General features: G+C 39.4%; 2 protein-coding genes across 10 annotated transcripts in view; one reads left to right on the top strand and one right to left on the bottom strand.

Moving 5' to 3' along the window:
• Positions 1-4061, bottom strand: part of LOC139773600 (multiple PDZ domain protein) — a 94499-nt gene extending 90438 nt beyond the window's left edge. Inside the window, exons 1-5 of one of the 3 annotated variants that reach the window (XM_071708156.1) lie at positions 3794-4061; positions 1026-1104; positions 502-887; positions 293-418; positions 30-145 (exon numbers count right to left, since the gene is read on the bottom strand). In XM_071708156.1, the coding sequence (XP_071564257.1) occupies positions 30-145; positions 293-418; positions 502-887; positions 1026-1041 (644 nt within the window). In that variant the 5' untranslated portion in view covers positions 1042-1104; positions 3794-4061. The other 2 variants (XM_071708154.1, XM_071708155.1) reach the window with 2 other exon arrangements.
• Positions 4062-4233: 172 nt separating this feature from the next.
• Nompa (no mechanoreceptor potential A) lies at positions 4234-19536 on the top strand. Of its 7 annotated transcripts, none has more exons than XM_071708152.1 (20): positions 4234-4573; positions 7934-8060; positions 8675-8766; positions 9102-9363; positions 9634-9763; positions 9840-9991; positions 10220-10495; positions 10999-11298; positions 11645-11740; positions 12195-13074; positions 13250-13651; positions 14208-14389; positions 15079-15257; positions 15558-15697; positions 16570-16716; positions 16940-17029; positions 17250-17622; positions 17709-17878; positions 18062-18205; positions 18363-19536. In XM_071708152.1, the coding sequence occupies exons 2-20, from the start codon at positions 7994-7996 to the stop codon at positions 18568-18570; spliced, it is 4290 nt and encodes a 1429-aa protein (XP_071564253.1). In that variant the 5' UTR covers positions 4234-4573; positions 7934-7993; the 3' UTR covers positions 18571-19536. The 7 variants fall into 7 exon arrangements, with proteins under 7 accessions (XP_071564253.1, XP_071564249.1, XP_071564250.1 ...); XM_071708148.1 differs by having other exon boundaries at positions 15558-15706; XM_071708149.1 differs by having other exon boundaries at positions 10987-11298; positions 13253-13651.
• The last annotated feature ends 27 nt before the right edge of the window (positions 19537-19563 follow it).

Here is a 19563-nt window from a genome sequence, read left to right as displayed (position 1 = left end):
AAAACGTTGATAAAAAAAAATTGACTCACCAGCCCGCGATGCCGTTTGGTTGTATCTCTTGTAAGAATATGCCAAGCTCGTTCTTCTCCTTGCTCCGAAGTCCGACCACGCTGAATCCCAAGCTGGTTCCTTCCGGTTTATACAGCTAGAAAAACATAAAATCATCTTGGATCAGTGGGATACTTGAAAACATAATTTTACTCCGCACGAAAAGTAAATGTGAAACCTAAGAGAATACAGATAGATCCTTTGTAAAGTCATAAAAAAATTTTTACATCTTATAAAAATTTACCTGCACTGTGAATATTTGCCGTCCTTTCGCCGCAGCTTCGATGACTTTCTTAAACTCCTTTGCATAAGTAGGGGTAGTTATAGGCGGCATCCCCATAACTTCTGAGACAAGACTGGGACTAGTAACCTGTAACAAAGTAATGACAGATCCTTCGATAAAAAGTACATTGTTGATGTCTCACACAAAGTATAAAGACAATACAAAACTACCTGGGCACTCGTGTCCTCGCTGCTGCTGTGTAGTAACGGAGCGACTGGAACTCTCTGATCTTCCAGCTCGCTGCTGTCTTGGTACAGATCCTGATACATGTTTGGCCCGAGAGGCTGCACCGTAGGCGTACTTGGAACAGAAAGTTCCAGCTGCCCGCTGAGGTTAATGTCAAAGTCTCCGGGCAAGATAGACGGATGTTGCACCAATTGCGTATTCAAGTCGTTCAAGGAGTCTTGAATCATGATTATGCCGCGAAATATTGGATCCTCCAACAACGAAATCAATGTCTTGAAATGCTTCGCCGTGTTCGCCTTCAGCTTAGCATCGCCACTTTTCTCCACCCGTTCCTGCATGCTTTCCAGTATGTGGAGCGCCGTAGACATATCTGCAAATAATGTAACAAGACGGCGATATTAATTTAGAAATTTAAAAAATCGATAGAACGGCACAAATCACATTTATTAAAACTTTTCGTACGTAAAATAATCGAAATGAGAGCGCAAAAAGTAACGTTCGTATTTACCTGTATGGAGCGGCATGGTGGGCCTCCCTTGCTCTCTCTGGCCAGTACTCAAATTTACACAAATTCCTCACGCACCCAACTGAAACATAAAAAGAGATGATATCCCGTGCACACACATACACACATGCAAAAATATTGAAACTCGTTGCCTGTCAAACGCCTCGCGCAAAAATTATATTCTCTTAACCTCAAAACGCGGTGGAACGCTCGCGAGTCGAGAACATATGTTTTTCTCGAGGAACACCTTAACGGGCGATTGACTGTCATTAAGCTTAGGATCGTTGAGCACGGTCGCGAATCGATATGCGGTCGCGGAGCGGAGCCGCGGGATCGTCCTCGGGAATTCCAGTACCCACCTCGGTTCGCGAGTCGCGCGAGGGGAGAGAACGCGCGCTTCTTTCCGCGAATGCGACTCCTTACTGTCTCACGCGATAACGGAGCGATCTCATTACAGTCCGCGAGCGACGGGCGATTGCATCCTGGGGATCCTGGGTGTCAGCTGACTTGAGCTATATATCGCTATTATCGAGCTTCTTCCACACGCAACAAGAATCCGGAGCACGCACTCCCGTGGTCGGCGACCACGTGGTCCAGCGCCGCCATTTTCAAACGAGCTCGGGCGCGCGCTCGGTCTCCCGTTCGGGCATAATTAACCGGACAATTAACTAAAGACTTTCGATATTGAAATTAACATTGAAATAATATTGAAAGTAACGAGAAAAAAAAGGGGGCTTTGAGAGTCGGTTGGTTGTGCGCGAGTTAACGTTATGTAATATTTGATTAATAATTCAATGCAAAGTTATAAGTTGCACATTTCGGCTCTACTTTGAGCCATCTTCCGTGTCCTAATAATTATTATTGTTATCATTATTAATATTCCAGGTAGCAGAATAAAGTTAGAAGATGACATAAAAAACGACGTTTATTTTAGTCTATTAGACGTCATTAAACGTCATTTTGTCATTACTCTGCTGGTTGGGATTATTATTAATAATAATTATTATTATTATTTGTTGTTATTATATTGAGTGTAATGATAAAATGAAACCCTACAATTTTATATGCTTTTGTATACTTTGCATATTAATAGATTTTTATATGCATATATTTTATATATATGTGCGTATCTTTTTTTAATTCTTTGAGTGTTTTTTGTATTACACAACGCGTAAAATTATAAATAAAATTCTATCTCAAATTCTGAGACAGATTACAGTGCTTTGTGAATTTGTAATGTAAATGAAGCAAAAAGTATATGCTCGCAACTGCAATAAAAATATCAGCGAAAATTTTCCTGCATGTGTTATATAATGCGCTTTACGTAACAAATGTGTATTATATATAATGTTATAAATATTACAATATTATTATAATATTAATCAAGCCGTTAACAATATAAAATTGTAATAATTACAAACGCGTGGGAAAGCTTTTGAAAAATAACGCTCTCCATAAATGTTTGAGCATGTGTGCATTGATGAAATAATATTCACGCAACTTCTCTTAAAATAATTAATATTGAATAAATCATATTTTACCTCTCTTGGCTCTAATGAAAAAGACAGGTTTTGTCAAATGTAGAGGAAAAAGAAGTAGATATAAGTAAATGTAACTGCAAAGTTTAAAGATTTTAATAAAAAGAAAACTACAGCCGAAAGAAGTACTTCTTATCAATAAACATATTTTCTTATAAAAACGTTCTTATATTTTTATTAAATATAAAAGCACAATCAAAGCAGAATCCATTCCCCATGCATTTCTTCACTTGCAACATACCTAAGCAATTTTTTATTACTTATTTAATTTTTTTAGTTGCAAATTTCATATTTGTGGCCATAATGTCATGCTTACTTGAAAGCTTCCTTTTGCACTAGTTATTGCATAATAGCATTAATAGCATGCTTACAAGAAAAGCGAATTATTAGGGCTAGATCTGCCTGCAAATAACTGTTATTGTTATTATATATAAAACAATATCAAGAATATAAAAAGAATATAAAAAGAATATAAAAAGAATATCAAGAAGAAACATATTATCAAGCGCTCCCTAAGAGAGAGATTTATTACGTTCCTTTATCTTTCCACCTTCCCCTACATTTCAGACTCCACGGAAGCGTCGTTACTTGCTGTCTCAAGAGAAAAAGATATTTCTTAAGTATAATGCTCTTTGTGGAGACACAAGAAAGGACGTCTTGTAAAGAAAGGAAGGGAAAAGATCTCAAGATCATTATTAGCACCATAAGTTATGAGAGGCTGACATATACTGTTACTATCGAATTTCACGTTCCTTCTCATATGTATTAACTTGATTCATTATAAAATATTGATTTTACACGCGCATTTTTATCATATTTCATTTCCATAGACAAGATGAAATTTTTATACATATTTTAGAAAAAAACAAGGTTTTTATTTAAAAACCGTTGATATACTTATGTAATATATATAATAATATTATAGTTCTTAATTCCATCGCAACAATATTTAAAAATCACGAAACCAAATATAAATACATTCAGAATAGTAAAATTGAGTTAAAAGAGTCATATATATAAGAAAGTCTATCTTCCATATTATTTTTGAATTCCTTCACAATCCATGTATGATCAAGAATTGTACAATACTTTTAAATTATAACACTCGTACATTCTAAAGGACTGAAAATAAAAGTAAAATAAATTAAATTATTCGCGGAACAGTACATTATGCAAACACGAAGAAAATAATTCTCGAGGTGTCTAATATGCGATGAACAAAAGGTTACGGACCCCTGCATTGGGACGCCTGATCACCCCGCGCTTTATCCAGTCGACCGTTCAGCGGCTCGTTGACTCTCGTCGACGATGACGGTGCGATCTCGTCCTGGTTGACAGGTTGACCTCGGCTGGGAGTCTCTAATCCATGATTCCGCCGCGCGAGTCGGCCTCGATGACGAGAACCTACACCGGTGGAGGGTACACACGACGCTCCGCAACTCTTATTGGGGCCCCCCGCGCGCGCGGACACGACGCGATCGCGCGTCGCTCGTTTTCCCGGATGGCCCCACGGAAACCGGACACACAATGGGTCCACTTCCGCTGCGTGCAAGGCCAGAGAAGGGGACCCCACCTGTCCGCCCCCGCGCGCGCGTTGTTATCCGCGCGCCGCCGCTCCACGGGCCCCCTACGGCCTGTCACGCGGCCGTACCGCGGGGACCGCTCATCGGGAATGCACGATTTGCTCTTTTGCCGTTCTCTCTCCACTTCCCAGGTGTACAGGTGTCCATTATTTCCACGCTTTACGCCGATTTCGAACGTCAGTTTGATTACGGGTGCCATTCGCGCCGCACGCGTGATTTCGGCGTACGCTCGCACGCCTCTTTCTCGCGCGCGATAGCTCGGCGGATAGCTCACGAGGGACGCTTCAAGATTGCACTTCGGGATCGCGTCGGGATAGCATCGACATCGCTTTCCTTCGCCCTTCTTCTCGGTAGAGTCACAACCGCTCCCGAAAGGACGGAGAGCTCGCGACAGAAAAGCGGAGAATTTAGGGAGAGCTGTCCCTCTCGGGTAAGATAGCGTTCTTTCGTACAATTGATAATCTTATTCAAATGTCGCGCGATATCTAATCTGTACAGAGGAAAATTTCTTAGTCCGTATAAATTCATTCGTAATTTCGACTTTAATTATAATTTTATAGCATTTTTTTAAAGGAAATGCCACGAAAGGAAGATTAAATCGCGTGCTCGTGAGGGTGAATTTATTTTACCAATCCGCAGCACCCTCATGTTCCGTTACCTTCTTTGTAAAGAGATTTATTAGATCGATAAACCACTTGAAATGTTAGAAAATATAAGACTTTTCATATACGCTTATAATGAATTTTTAGTAAATACATGACTAATTCCCTTCGCTATACAATCGTGAAAAGAAAAATATTCTTACAGAACATCACTCACGTGATTACATGTCCATATAAGGACTGAAGACTGCTTGCATGACTGCAACTATTCGAAAACTTAATTAATTATTCCAATGACGTGTGTATATCTCGTAGTGATTAACGCGTTGGAGCGCAGTACATGTTCGTATTGCTGTAATCACGATAATTACTCGTTACGCAATCGTAAGATACGAGCACTATACTGATTTTCCGCGATCTTTCACAGAGCCGCGCGATCGTATTCGATTGGTAATGACTATCAAGTGACTCGCAGAAATATATCAGCCGCGATCCAGACACATTGTCGCCCCTCTCCCCCGGCATCGCGTCGTGCTCGAATTCGACGGGGAATTAGGCATGGCGCATTACCAGATAATAATTTGTCGTTGCGTGCGAAAGTTCCATTAACATGAACGTCACACAACAATGACCGAATTCATTCTCCGTTCGACACGGATACGCACGCAACAATGCCATCCGCGTACCAATAGGGTTCAAAGCACCACGACAATAGGACCTGCGGTGGAAGCTCCCAGTGAAAAGCGGCTACAGAAAGTAAGCTTTCAAAAGGCCGGTGATTCCCAAAGCCCGAATTGCGAATTGCGTCAACAACGATCTTCAAATTGCCTTTTGTGTTCCTCTATAAATAACTCGTTTCTGTCGTTCGTTTATGAGCGATATTGGTAGCGATAAATCTCAAATCCTCGGTTTAAAAATTAATATTTCGTAATAGCCGATTTTACAACGGTGCAGCAAAAATTAAAAACACTTCGCGCGAACTATTCGTTATACTTTTAACGTCTCCTCTACCCGCGGCGTTTTTAATTGGTGGTACCTCTGCTCGTGTCTCTGACGATATGTTTAATTACCTTAATCCGAGTAATTTCCCGAAATAATTTACATACGGAGAGAGCGGCACGTCATAAATCCGGCAATCCGCGGCGAGGACAATTGCAGAAATGTAATTTCGTACCGCGTAATATATTACACGAATTATGACGAACGGGCGCCATAATTTTCTCTCGCAACCGACGATATTAACATCAGAGTAAGCTTTTATACTGCGTTGTCGGTGACAGACACAATTATCGAGGCGATAAACCATAACGTGATTAATAAGCAGTGTGCCCTGCACGATGGACACCGATGGGATACAATCGGTGGACGAGCCATGGGCCATAGTAATTGGCACTCGTCACGAACAAGTACATACGCTCGTGCATCAACGAGTAAACATAAATTACCCCGACAATAAAATCCTCTTTATGATACGTTGTCGATATCATAAACATCGCCATTGTGGCGTCGCTGTATAGGCACTCGTTGAGCTTGATTGCGATACTCTCAAAATTATAAACGAATAAAAGCGAATACAATAACATTCGTATTGTACCTTGTAGGCAGTTCATAACTTTTAAAATATCAAAATAATTTAATTGCCATGATTTACTCTCGCACGTATGTGTTTTAACATACTAGTACTAGTATCTACTTTACGCGAGCGTTACTTCTGTAGTAATTTACGATAATTTACTTCGCGCAAACGGGGATCTCTGCCAGAGACCCTCGTTTACGCGGAGTGAATTATCGTAGAGTTACTACAGAAGTAACGCTCGTGTAAACATAGTATAGATGAAACGAATAATATTAAAATACTGACATAAAAAGAAGAAAACTATCGCGAAAAATTTATTTAAACAGAATATAACATTTCAAAGCGTGACATTTTTTTGAAAGATTTTACATTCGCAAAATTATTTTAGAAGCTATTGCACATATCAAATAAAATCAAAATAGAAAATAAAATAAAATAAAATAAAAATTCACGCGGCTCCAGCCCGAAAACCAAACTCAACGCATATCACACAAATACGTTTTTTCTTTCTTTCAATTGATGGTACCGAATAGTGATGAAATCATTGCTAGACGCATGAAGATGACCCTGCTCGTTCTTTCGTTTCCGATGATTGAATCCGCGCTTTCCTACGTCAATCACGATAACCGGATAGATAATGGCAACCGGCTAATAATGTAATGTCTGAAAGTTGGAACCACGCTTCGTTGCCCTTACGGGCGTGTGCTGGTCCTTTGGCAGCCACGTACGTACACGAGCGCGCGAGGGTGACAGTGTGTGGAAGTGTTCAGGGTGAGTGCCCGTCAGGAATCCCATAAAGTTTAGTATATACGCTGTCCCCCGCTGTACGTATCTCGAGTACGTAGAAACGTCCATCCAGAACAAATGGCTCTCGCCAGTAGTTTTATCTGTTTTTCGATTTTTCACGTATTGTTTTTTTTACGCGAGGGACAAAAACTGGATTTGCGTCCGTTGCACCTGGTCCTCCAGGGAAATTCGGAAGAAACATTCGAGCAATTTCGGCTAAGCAATAATTACTCCATTTACTCTTTCTATATATATCTATGCATTCTTTTACAAACATTGTTTTGTGAATTTTTTTAATTAAATATTTTTCTGATTAAATGTGAAATGAAATATTTATGTGTGTAGCGTGCGTAATTTTTAAAAACCTTTATGCCCCTTTGAGGTACATATAAACTGTTTCAATATTTTTCCCTGGACATTTATATTTCATAAAAGAAAAATACACGTGAAAAATAGGTGTAATCTTCCTGATAGTTTGTCATATAAATAATTTCGAGGTCTCTTGCATTATTAAATTTCAATACAAAGCTACCCCTTAGAAAAGCATTTCTCTCTTCGCATAAATTAAATATCTCCCCTCTTTTCGAAAGCACATTCACGTCCGACTTCTCAATTTCTACCTCGTGTAATTTCTCGACAAATAACTCAAAATAATTTATATTTTTTTAATAACGTACATTTAGTGTATATAACGTTAAAAATTAAAATTAAAATAAAAAATTAAAATCGTAAAAAGTTTTAATAATAATGATATTTTTCTAAAATAAAAATATATCTCTTTCCTTTTATGTGTTAATATTATTAATGTTCAATAATTCATTTTCAGATCGTAACAGCGATTGGCATGTATGCGACATAGTAATCTGTACATTTCAATATCATCACGATGCGGAGATCAATTAGTATGCTGCTAACCATTTGGATACTCATCGTGTTAGATCTATTGGTCAATGGTAAGTAAACATTAAATTAAAAATTCTTTCCAATGTCTTTCAAATTGATAAATATCATCAACACATACATTACTCACAAATGTTTTTAAAAAATTAGCAGAAAGAAAAAACATTCATCTTCATGACTAAAATTTATTTTAAATTAATTGATTTGATTGAAGCAATAAGCAGCAATTAATTAATAGCAATTTTTGTTAAAAATTAGAATAAAGATCTTTATTCCGATTTTCTGTTCAGCGCGGCAAGTTATATCCTAAATCGTATCCTGAAAATGTGCTCTACCGTTTGGAATTCGCATATAGTTAAATAGTTCTGCGAACATGCGAGCGAACAAATCGAGGGATACAAAACGATGTCACGTCGTACTTGCGAAACTGTTGGTCGGTATTGTGTCACTATCCGTGCCACTTTATGGACACGAAAATATCGCGTTTGATAAGATCGAAGAGCGCGCGTGCGTGTTTGTCGACTAGAGGAAGTAGTTTTGAATTTTATGTGAATAGGAAATAATAATACGTACTTTTTCGCGCGAAATAATATATAAATAATAAAAACAGGAAAGGATTTGTCGCGCGTTGACCGACAAACGGGCGCTAACGAGAAAACCATTATAGTTTCAGCGCAAACGACCTGCAACGGTGGTTTGGGTAGGGTGGTTTACGAGAGACTTCCGGATCAGCAACTTCAGGGTTTCGACGACGATGTGGTAAGTTCGCGTCGATTTCGGAAATACTTTACATTTTACCTTTAACCATCGTGCTCTAGTTTCTCAAATTTCTAGCTTATTATCAGTAAAATATTCATGAAATATAACGTTTTATTTCACAAATTTTCAGATATTATATTTTAATATATTAACTATAACGTTGGGATTTTTTATCCGTGCGCTGTTTCGTGTGGAAACGATCGATCGGGCAAGACCGCCTCTCGAATTTCAATTTGCGGACACAATTTCGCGATGTAGCTGTCGCGTAGGGAAAGTCGTCACGTGACAGTAGCTGCGATAAAAAAAAAACGTTAAAAAATTTTGTTTTACGACAGGTGCGAGACTCGGCGCCTCCGTTTAGAGTTTTGGAAAAGTGTCAAGAGCTCTGTCTGCGCGACAGAACGGCGACGAACAATCTGGTCCGCGCCTGTACGAGCTTCGACTTCCAGCCTGGCAGTAGAATCGCGTCCTTCAGCGGCGCTGCCGAGTACGAGGAGAGTACTTGCTATTTAACGAGGGAACAGGCGCAGCCGGAGGGCATCGGAAATCTCATGCTCGTACCGAACAGCGTGCACTTCACCGAAGTGTGCCTAGCGTGTGAGTATTCGCATGTCGACAGAAAAATATATCTTTGTATGCACCGAGGTGCATTTCATTAATTGAAACAGCCGCTCGTTCGTGAGTTCGTTTGTCAAAAGAACAAAGTCAGCAATTATTTTTTTTTGTCAGTTCTAATAGAAATGGAACGAACGATTCTCCGAGGAAAGGCTAATATTCTTAATTATGATTTAATTCAACTTTTGTCTTTAATAATTTCTATTTACTGGAAATTAATATAATGATTAATATTCTCTCTTTCACTCTCAGCCGACAGAATAGAAAGGGAATGTCCAAACCGTCGTTACGTGTTCGAGAGGCATCCGAGGAAAAAGCTGAAGCTACCCTTGACAGACATTAAAGAAGTCAGCGCCGCTAACAGAACCGACTGCGAGGACAGGTATATACATGTGAAGATTAAAAATTACTATATATATGTCGTAAAAGAAATAATATTTTAATGTTTTTGTGTTCAGATGTCTCAACGAGTTCAGTTTCGTCTGCCGATCGGCGACATACGACACTGCCCTAAGGAGCTGTTCTCTCAGTCGTTTCACCAGAAGAACTCATCCCGAATTACTGGAGGACGATCCAAATTCTGATTATCTGGAAAATACCTGCCTTAATGGTGCGTAATTACGTATTTTATTACAAAATTGCGTCAGAAATTTTCTTGTAATATTTAGAAATCGCGCGAGAAAACATTATTAAGAGACGTTAAATTAGCATGTTAAATATATTGAGAAATATCACGTACATATTTACATTACTCAAATAATTATATTAATTAATAATATTTATATCAATTATACATAATTGTTAAAATTGAAGAAATATTCTTTTAACGTGTGATCAGCCGAAAGACGATGCGACGGCCTCGCAGTATTTGTCAAAGAAGAGAACAAACGTTTACGCGGCCCGTTTGAAGTGGATATATACACGAATCTCACTTTGGACGAATGTCAGGCGCTATGTCTCAGAGCGGAGAAATATTTTTGTCGCAGCGTTGAGTTTGACGAGCAAACTCGACAGTGCGTCATATCCGAGGAGGATTCCGTTTCACAAAAGGACGATATTGGAGTTAGTAGCAGCCCAAGCCATCACTTTTACGATTTGGTGTGTTTAGATAATCGTGAGTGTATGCAAAATAATATTAATTTGTAATACTAGCTCTCCTTGCCCGTCTCTATTTTAGTTTGCGATAATTCGTCTCATTACGTAAGTAATATTCGCAATAAATTGTATAAAGAATTAATTATTTTACCAAAACATTATCTAACCAAAATTAATTTTCAAAAAACTAAGCTTTTATTAAACTATTTTTTTAAATTTATTTTTACTAATATCTTGGTTTATTGAATTTACTAATTACTAACCTTTTCTATAATTTCATTAACGTGGTTTCGGTGTAAATAAATGAAATAAAGATTTAATCGAATATGTAATCCTAAAATTGCCTATTGTACAAATTATTTACCGTTCTAATCGAGAGTTCAAAGTATCAGAGTGATTTCTATCTTACTCTGTATCTGCATCATATTATATATTCTAACGAGGCGTTTAATTAACAATGGTCACTTGATGATTCACAACTCGTTATCAATGCCCACTTACGAAGCGTAGATCCGTCCGTAGCGCGCGGCTCCGAATACCCGGACAGCAGCTCGTCGTCGCACCTCTTCTCCGACGGTCGTCGTCCGGACACGGCCTTCCAGCGTTATCGGAACTCGCGTTTGAGCGGCGAGTTTCATTCAGAGATCACCGGACGCAGCCTCAGCGAGTGCCTGGACGAGTGCCTCCGGCAGACGAGCTTTCAGTGCCGTAGCGCCGTTTACTCCGAGCATTATCATACCTGCCGATTGAGCCGGTTCAATCAAAGGGACGGTAACCGGATTATCTACGATGCCGATTACGACTATTACGAGAATCTCATGCGTGAGTATCGATCGTCTGTCCGTTCACCGCGAGAAAGGATACGTGATAAACAGTTTCTGAATATCGTGTCATCCGCAATAAATTCTACGCAGCTAATAGAACTTTAACAATTAATATATATCCGAAAAAGATCAATAAGCAGTACCATCAAAAAGTGAATTCTTGAACGTTTATCTTTGTTCTGCTACGAAAAATTTGGAATCGATTTGATTCTTTTCTTAAACGATTATGTCGGTTGATAGATTGACTTGTATCACTGCGCTGCGCATTTCGCGAATTTATTGAAGCAATATGATACAGCGTTACGTAGATTAATGTTTAATTTAACGACCCATTGTACTAACAGATCAATATCTAGACGGCGATCGCGATGGCCCTGGATATAGACCCGATCCTCTGGGACAAGACACAAACTTTGGACGACCCTCTTTAGGAAGACCCGGTTAGAATCGCTTTATTAATTTAGCATAATATCGCATGTCGACGTGTTGTATAAAGTTACGTAATTATTCATGGAACTGCTAAGTATTCCCATAAATTGTCGTAATGGGACAAGATCTCAAACACACAATGTATATAACCGCTGTTAGACATGACTGTTAACATCATCTGTTACGATCATCTCGTAAACATCATCTCATAAATCGTGTCATTCGAATACTAAGCTAATCAAAATTACATTCGCACTGTGCGTTTAACGCTAAATATGGTTATCTAATCCTGAATTTTATTTTTCTTTACTATAATAATCGTATAATTTAATATTAATAAAAAATCATATAACTGTATTTAATGGTAACGTATATAAGTTATCATCCATTCCATATTAAAAATGCGAAAGATTTAATATGCATAATTAATTATGACAATAAAACTTCCTAAAATATTTCCTTCAGGATACCCGGACGACTACGACAAAGGATACTCCAGTAGCGTCAAACCGGATCGCTATCCCGATCGTATGCCAGATCGGTATCCCGATCGCTATCCAGATCGTTATCCCGACCGTTATCCAGACCGATATCCCGATCGTCGTCCCTTAGACGATAGATACCCGGACAACAGATATCCTTTAGGCGAGTCCGACAACTATCCCGATCGATATCCTCTTGGTGATCGATATCCTGATAGATATCCCGCTGGAGATAGATATCCCGCTGGAGATAGATATCCCGCTGGAGATAGATATCCCGCTGGAGATAGACATCCTGCTGGAGATAGATATCCCGCTGGAGATAGATATCCTGCTGGAGATAGATATCCCGCTGGAGATAGATATCCTGCTGGAGATAGATATCCCGCTGGAGATAAATATCCCGCTGGAGATCGTTATCCCACAGGAGATCGTTATCCCGTAGGAGATCGTTATCCCGCAGGAGATCGTTATCCCGTAGGAGATCGTTATCCCACGGGAGACCGTTATCCTTCCTCTGATCGTTACCCAGTTGGAGACCGTTATCCGGATCGATATCCCATATCCGATCGATATCCTGTTAGAGGAGGAGACCGCCGTCCTGTTAGCGTCAATAGATATCCAGATGCCGGAACTTTGGGGAGATATCCCGCGAATGACCGATATCCCGTAATACATGGGGTCCGACTGATTCCAAGCCGATATCCTACTGACATGATTGATCGATATCCCAATACAATCGATCGGTATCCTTTCCCGGAAGACCCGATGGACCGATATCCTATGACATTAGGTGACAGAACTCCTATCGATCGATATCCAGCTACTGGAAGATATCCAGACAAGGATCCTTATGCTAACCGGTAAGTCGCGAGATTAAATCAAAGGTAAATATTTTTTTCGCTTAATTTGTCGCTTTTTCATTATCACGTTGTCTGCCCAATGAGTTTTACGTTTATTCAACGTAAATAATTTATGTAATCTTGATAGGTCACATAATGTATCATAGAAAAATTACATTGCGATTCAATTAAACAGCAGGTATCCGCCGCCAGGAATGTTCTCGCACGGATTCGTCGATGACGTTCGCGGTCCCCAGGGCCAGGGTCCCGAGTCACGACCTCCTTACGGCGCGGGCGGTGGCCCTTATGGTCCGGCGCGACCCCCCGTTGGAGGGTACGGAGGGTACGGCGACGGCGGTATCGTCGGTGGTGGATACATAGGCGAAGGCGGCGTCTACAACTCTCGTCCATTTGGAACTGCCGGCGGGCCTATCATAGGCAGACCTCCGTTAGTGTCTAGGTGCGACGAGCAGGATAATTTCAGACAAGTCGGGACACACACCAGAGTGCGAAAGCCGTTCGTCAGACGGTACACCACCGCCTCGTCGTTGGCTCAATGCGAGAGAGAATGTGCCGACGCTAGAGACTTCGTTTGCAGGTAATAATGAAGACCGAATTTATAAAAATATATTGGACGATAATTAAAATTTATATCAAAACATCGAGCTCTTTTCGGTAATTACATAATTCGAAAGATATTTGCGAAAGATGCTTGATATAAATAAAGCTTTGTCGCTTTGCTAGCAATCTAAAATAAATAAAAGAAAATAAAAGCATCCTAAAACCTACATGATCGATTTAAGCAATATATTTCATGATAGCGATGTGATTATATTTATCAAAGGCATAAAAACGTTTCCTAGCGATTATAAAATCAACAGAGAATAGTGAAAGTTAACATAAAAAATAAAATTGAATTCGGCTCATATATCAATACGCGAAACAGGAAAGATAATTCTGCAAAAGCATAAGTAGGAAGTTGCGTTCATCGAAAGCTACAGCTACAACGGTGAAACGCATTGCAGCATTCCGACAGTTGATTCAGGAGATGCTTGTGACCCGGAAAGCTTGAAATTGAATTAGGAATGATCTGAGAGCGTTTGTTTGCGCAATCGATCGGACAGTGCCTCGCAAATTCCCAACGTCATTTGCAGGTCCTTCAATTACCGGCCGTACGCCGCGCCTTACGGGGCCGAGAGGGACAACTGTGAGCTCAGCGACCGGGACTCCAGAGACATGGACATGGGCAATCCGGTTTATTACGACTCGGGCTCCGATTACGATTTCTACGAGAGGAACAACGGCCGCCAGGGCGCAGACGGAGAATGTCTGGACGGTAAGCGGCCACTCCGTCCGTAAAGTGCCGATGCAAAAGCTGGAAAACGCGCGAGACACACATGAACTCATTAAGAACCAGGGTGAAACGTATGTTCAAAATACGAATAAAATGTCCAGATTATTATCTACATGGAATTAAGAACGCATTGAAGACAACGTTTCACTCGGCATCCGATCTATAAAATGAGATGATTATTCTTCTAGAATTAAGCTGCACATATTTAATGATGGATTTTTACGCACGTTATTGTACATACAATTTTGCACCACTGTCACACGACTTCACCTTTACGAAATAAATCTCTAATGCTGTTTTTTTTTCACCTATACTTTTTCTCCTTCTCGCACGTGCGCAACCTATGCAACATCCACGCACCAACACAGCCTACATTCCAAGTATCGACGGTGTACGTGATACATTTTTATGATCATCCCTGATCAGCGATTTCCCATCCCTTCCCAATCTCGCTAATAGAGAAGCAATACGGTTTTTAGCATAGTCAACTTGTGTATCTTATCCATGTAAGCTCGATTTCACTTTTGCCTGCTAATAATTTTATTGACTATTTAATTAACTTCAATTTAATTAACTTTGCACCGTATTTAATTAACGCGCACCTCTCTTTGAGCAACGGTTTGCCGGAAACCGCGCGGATGCCAACGAATTACGCTCTGTTACACTTCTAGTGAGTCAAGTCTGTAGCGAGGACGGGATGGAGTTTACACTAAGGACGCCGGAGGGATTCATCGGGCGAATTTACACGTACGGGTACTACGACCGGTGCTTCTTCCGCGGGAGCGGCGGCACCGTGAACGTGCTCCGTATCAGCGGACCTCAGGGATACCCCGAGTGCGGCACACAACGAGTAAGAGTGGCCATTTCCGCTTAACTGTTCGATTCGCCGAAGTAATTTCCATGATTTGATTCAAGCTAAAAACTTTTATCGTGCACGATCAACAAAGGACTACGAAAGCTTTATGAAGCATGGAAATTTATTCCGCGATTACTTTTAATTAGATTTATAAAAGCTATTTATAATAATTTGGTTTCTTTAATTTTTGTATTAACGACCTACTTCTCTTTCTTGATGGTATCTGATAAAATCGCAATTTTTGACAGTAGTAATAGATGTATATGTAACAAACGCTTTGATGAATGTTTGCAGTACGGCGATACGATGACAAATATCGTGGTGGTGCAATTTTCGGATTACGTGCAAACCGGACGGGACAAACGATTCAACCTGACGTGCATGTTTCGGGGGCCTGGCGAAGCTGTCGTCACATCCGGCTACATCGGTGCCGGGTATGCCAGGTCATATCGATCGAGGGGTCGCGTCTTGCACCGAGAGTATGATTTTTAACGCGTTACGTGCCATAGGGACACTGAATTTTGTAAATAAAGCCATATCGAGAGAAAAATTGTTGAGCCTAACTAATAATATTCCTTGTTACAATTTATAATCTTATCTAATTATATATTTACAGGATTTTCATCCGACGAAACGTATAATTTTAGAGCAAGCAAGTCAAACTCTCCATCTTTAGATACGTTGAGCAAATATTACTGTATTGCTCCAACGTTATTCTAGGCTCCCCTTGCTCATTAATTTCGTATGTTAACATGGAGCCACGTGTAATGCTTAGCGAGTTACTGTGAGCAGAGTAAAACGCTCCGTCTTTCGTACGCGAGTATACATAGGTGCAAGCACGCTCGTGCAATTTCTTTTATTACACATTCAGTCCCAAATGTCATTTAAGGATATCACGCACGCAATTCTATTCCTTCGTGCAATTGCCTACTTTACGTTACACTGTATCATATATAACGTACTACATTTGTATTAACGTTGCCACTTATTAAAAAATTAATTAATACGATTTGGATTAATTATAGTATTGAAAATTTTTGGTTTCTATGCTATTAATTATGACGCAATGGTTACTTTTTAATACTACTTTACTATTTACAATAGTTATTTTTGTGTTACAATAGTTATACCAAAAGATCTCTAGTTGGAAGATGATATATGAATTGGTAAAATTAAAATTTAGAAGTAAAAGTTAATTGGTTGATTTATGCTGTCGGCATTATTTTTTGTATACGTCGCTTTTACCACATTATTCGATGTTTCTACTTTCAATTTCGCTAATGGAACTCGTACGTGCACTGTACAGATCAGGGTCTCCCATCCCTATTGAATATCTCCCAGCGGAAAACACCTTGAGCTCCAGAGTACGCTTGATGATTCTCTATCAGGGTAGACCTACGACGACCATCGCTGTCGGTGACCCTCTCACATTCAGACTCGAAGCTCAGGATGGGTAATCTCCATTTATAAATCTTTTAGCATAATAGTCGCGATAATTTAATAAAATTACAAGGTTACATTTTAGAGCATGGTCTAATAGAAATAATAGCTTCGTATTACTGTCTGATTCCGTTGGCTTCAAAATTAATCTTTGCACGTCGGAAATTGAAAGCTTCACGTATTTAAAACATATAATTATTTAAATTTTAATAAGTCCTAATTATTATTTCCCATAGGTACAATTACGTAACGGATATATTTGCTACCAACGTTATCGCAAGAGATCCTTACTCTGGTAGAAGTGTTCAACTGATAGACAGATATGGGTAAGATACATAGTCAGAGAAGAGAAAGAGAGAAATTATAATGGCATTATAAAAAAACAGCAATAATATTACATTATCTATACTGGAGATAATGCAATGTTATTGCTGTATTTTTTCTTGGTCTTTCTCGAGCTGTCAAGTTACATAAATAAATTTAATTATCCGCAAATCATAACGTATCGGACATATCGTATCATGATTGAAACGGAAATTTTTGCAGCTGTCCGGTGGACAACTACGTGTTTCCGGGTTTGGATCGCCTCCGCGACGGCGATAGCCTCGAGGCCCGCTTCAACGCCTTCAAAATACCTGAATCAAATTTCCTGGTGTTCGAGGCGAACGTAAGAACGTGCCGCGATGGCTGCCAACCGGCGTACTGCTCCGGCGGTACCGGCAGGAGCGAGCCGTCTTTCGGCAGGCGGCGAAGGGACGTAAATAACGACACGGTAGCGGACGAGGATGAGGTGTCGCCGATAACAGTGACGGACGGTGACTCGAACAACGTGTCGACGACGATTTTCAACGCGACCGACCCTGCGAACGACGACATGGATAACGAAGAGGAGGAAGAACACGTCAGGGAAATGATAGAGGTACCAAGATAGAAGCTTTCGCGTCGAAGGAATGAAAAGATGTCATCTCCGTTCCGCGGTTTATAATATTATCTGTATTTTGATAGGTTCTCGACTCGAGAATGGACATTGAGGAAGACACCGTCGTCGAGAAGCAAACCAAGATCTTGGAAAATATTTGTATAACGCAAAATGAATACTACGGCTTGGTTACCGCAGTGGGTATCCTCGTCGTGCTCTTAGCCTCCGTCGTTCTCTTGTCTATGCTCGTTTATAGGTAAAACTTATATTTAACTTTCGAAAATTTATTTCTCATTTACGTTCTCACAAGATTAAATGAATCTATAAATATTTCATAAACTTATAGTATTATTAATGAAAAATAACTGAGTTTCTCAATTTATACAGTTTCTTATCTTCTCTGCCTATTAAGCGAATTTAAAGTGATTCATCGTTTCAGAAAATACGTTTATTCCGTGATCATGAAAAATCGTAGACTCGACAAAACCTGCAATCGCAGCAGCCATTCCGACGAGCCTTACAACAGCCGAGTTAACAACTTCTCTTTCATGAGGGCCGGTCTTCAGAAACCGTTCCAGGCTTCGTAAGTAAAAAGTTAAACAAACAATCTATATATTTTAAATTCAGAGTCATAAAGGGGGAAAATGCGTTGAAAAAATATTTAACATTTCCGCATTAATATTTAATTATTCATCATTAACTTGCAATAGAGATCGTAACAGGAGGAAATGTTTAATTAGATCGATCTCGAGATCAATGAGCAATGCTATCAGCCAACATCTCGCTTCGTCGTCCACCGCTCTGGAGGGTGCTGTAGGATTGTCCACCGGTCGACGTGGCGGTTTCGATCCGAGCGAGCCGATCTACACCGATCCTTCGCTTTTCGAGGTCACCCGTTGCTCGAATACCGCGAAATCGGCTCTCAACGACAACTTTCATCTTATGTAGAAGAAATTCGCGGAGAGATCGATCCCGAAATTGCGTTACGCGAACGATCCCCGCTCTATTTATTTATACCTTAATGAGAGTATACGAAAGCGACTAACGACAACCAATCCATGACAAATCAGCATCCAATATGATCTATTCTGTCACTAGTCAATAACCCACTGCCAATCCCTCTGCTAATGACTGTCAAGCATTTAAATCCTTCAAATGGATTCCGAATAATCTACATCGACTTTTAGTATATCGTCGAAGATTACCTAAATTAGAATTTACGTTTATATAATACTACAATATTACTAACAATCGAGAAGTTAAAGATATTGCTTTATAAAAATATTTCCTAAAGATGCTTCAGAAATAGCATTTATTGTTTCTCTCAAACAACATTCCAAAATGACTGCAAAATAGCTTTTAATATAATATAGAAATTTAAGTTTCGAATAATCAAGAGTATTTTAAGACGCAAAGAAAACTCGTGGTGGCATACTTAATTCCAAAATTACAGAATCTATTTTTTTATCTTTTACATGTTTCTTTTAAATTTGAAGACATAAACGAGTTGTCTGTGCGCTTATAATTTAACCAAAAATGACTGATCCAAACATATAAATAGTACGAATAATGTGTGAACATCGAAACGCTTTTCCTTTATATTACTCTCATCATTTATCAACTCTTCGTCGCATCTGCATTTGTCAAAAGTCACAACTTCGCAACATTCGTCACAAGCCGAATAATATCGCATAACGCAATAATTATTAATTACTAGCAAGTAAAATTATCAGAAGGTTTATATTTATTATGATATCTTGATTTTACATTTATGAGAAATAAAATTTGGTATTATATAGAGACACAACCACGTTTGCATTTTTTACATAATTAACTGATTTATCTTGCTTACAAGCACCAGCGCATCAACATCTACGCATTGGATAAAGAAAATAAAGAAAAATAATAAACTTACAGCAATGCGTCCTACGCGTACATCCA

Source organism: Temnothorax nylanderi, unplaced genomic scaffold (assembly GCF_030848795.1).
Source record: "Temnothorax nylanderi isolate EJ_2023f unplaced genomic scaffold, tnyl_v1.0 TNYL_tig0064_pilon, whole genome shotgun sequence".
Classification (NCBI taxonomy): Eukaryota; Metazoa; Arthropoda; class Insecta; order Hymenoptera; family Formicidae; genus Temnothorax; species Temnothorax nylanderi.
This window is presented reverse-complemented; position numbering and strand designations above follow the sequence as displayed.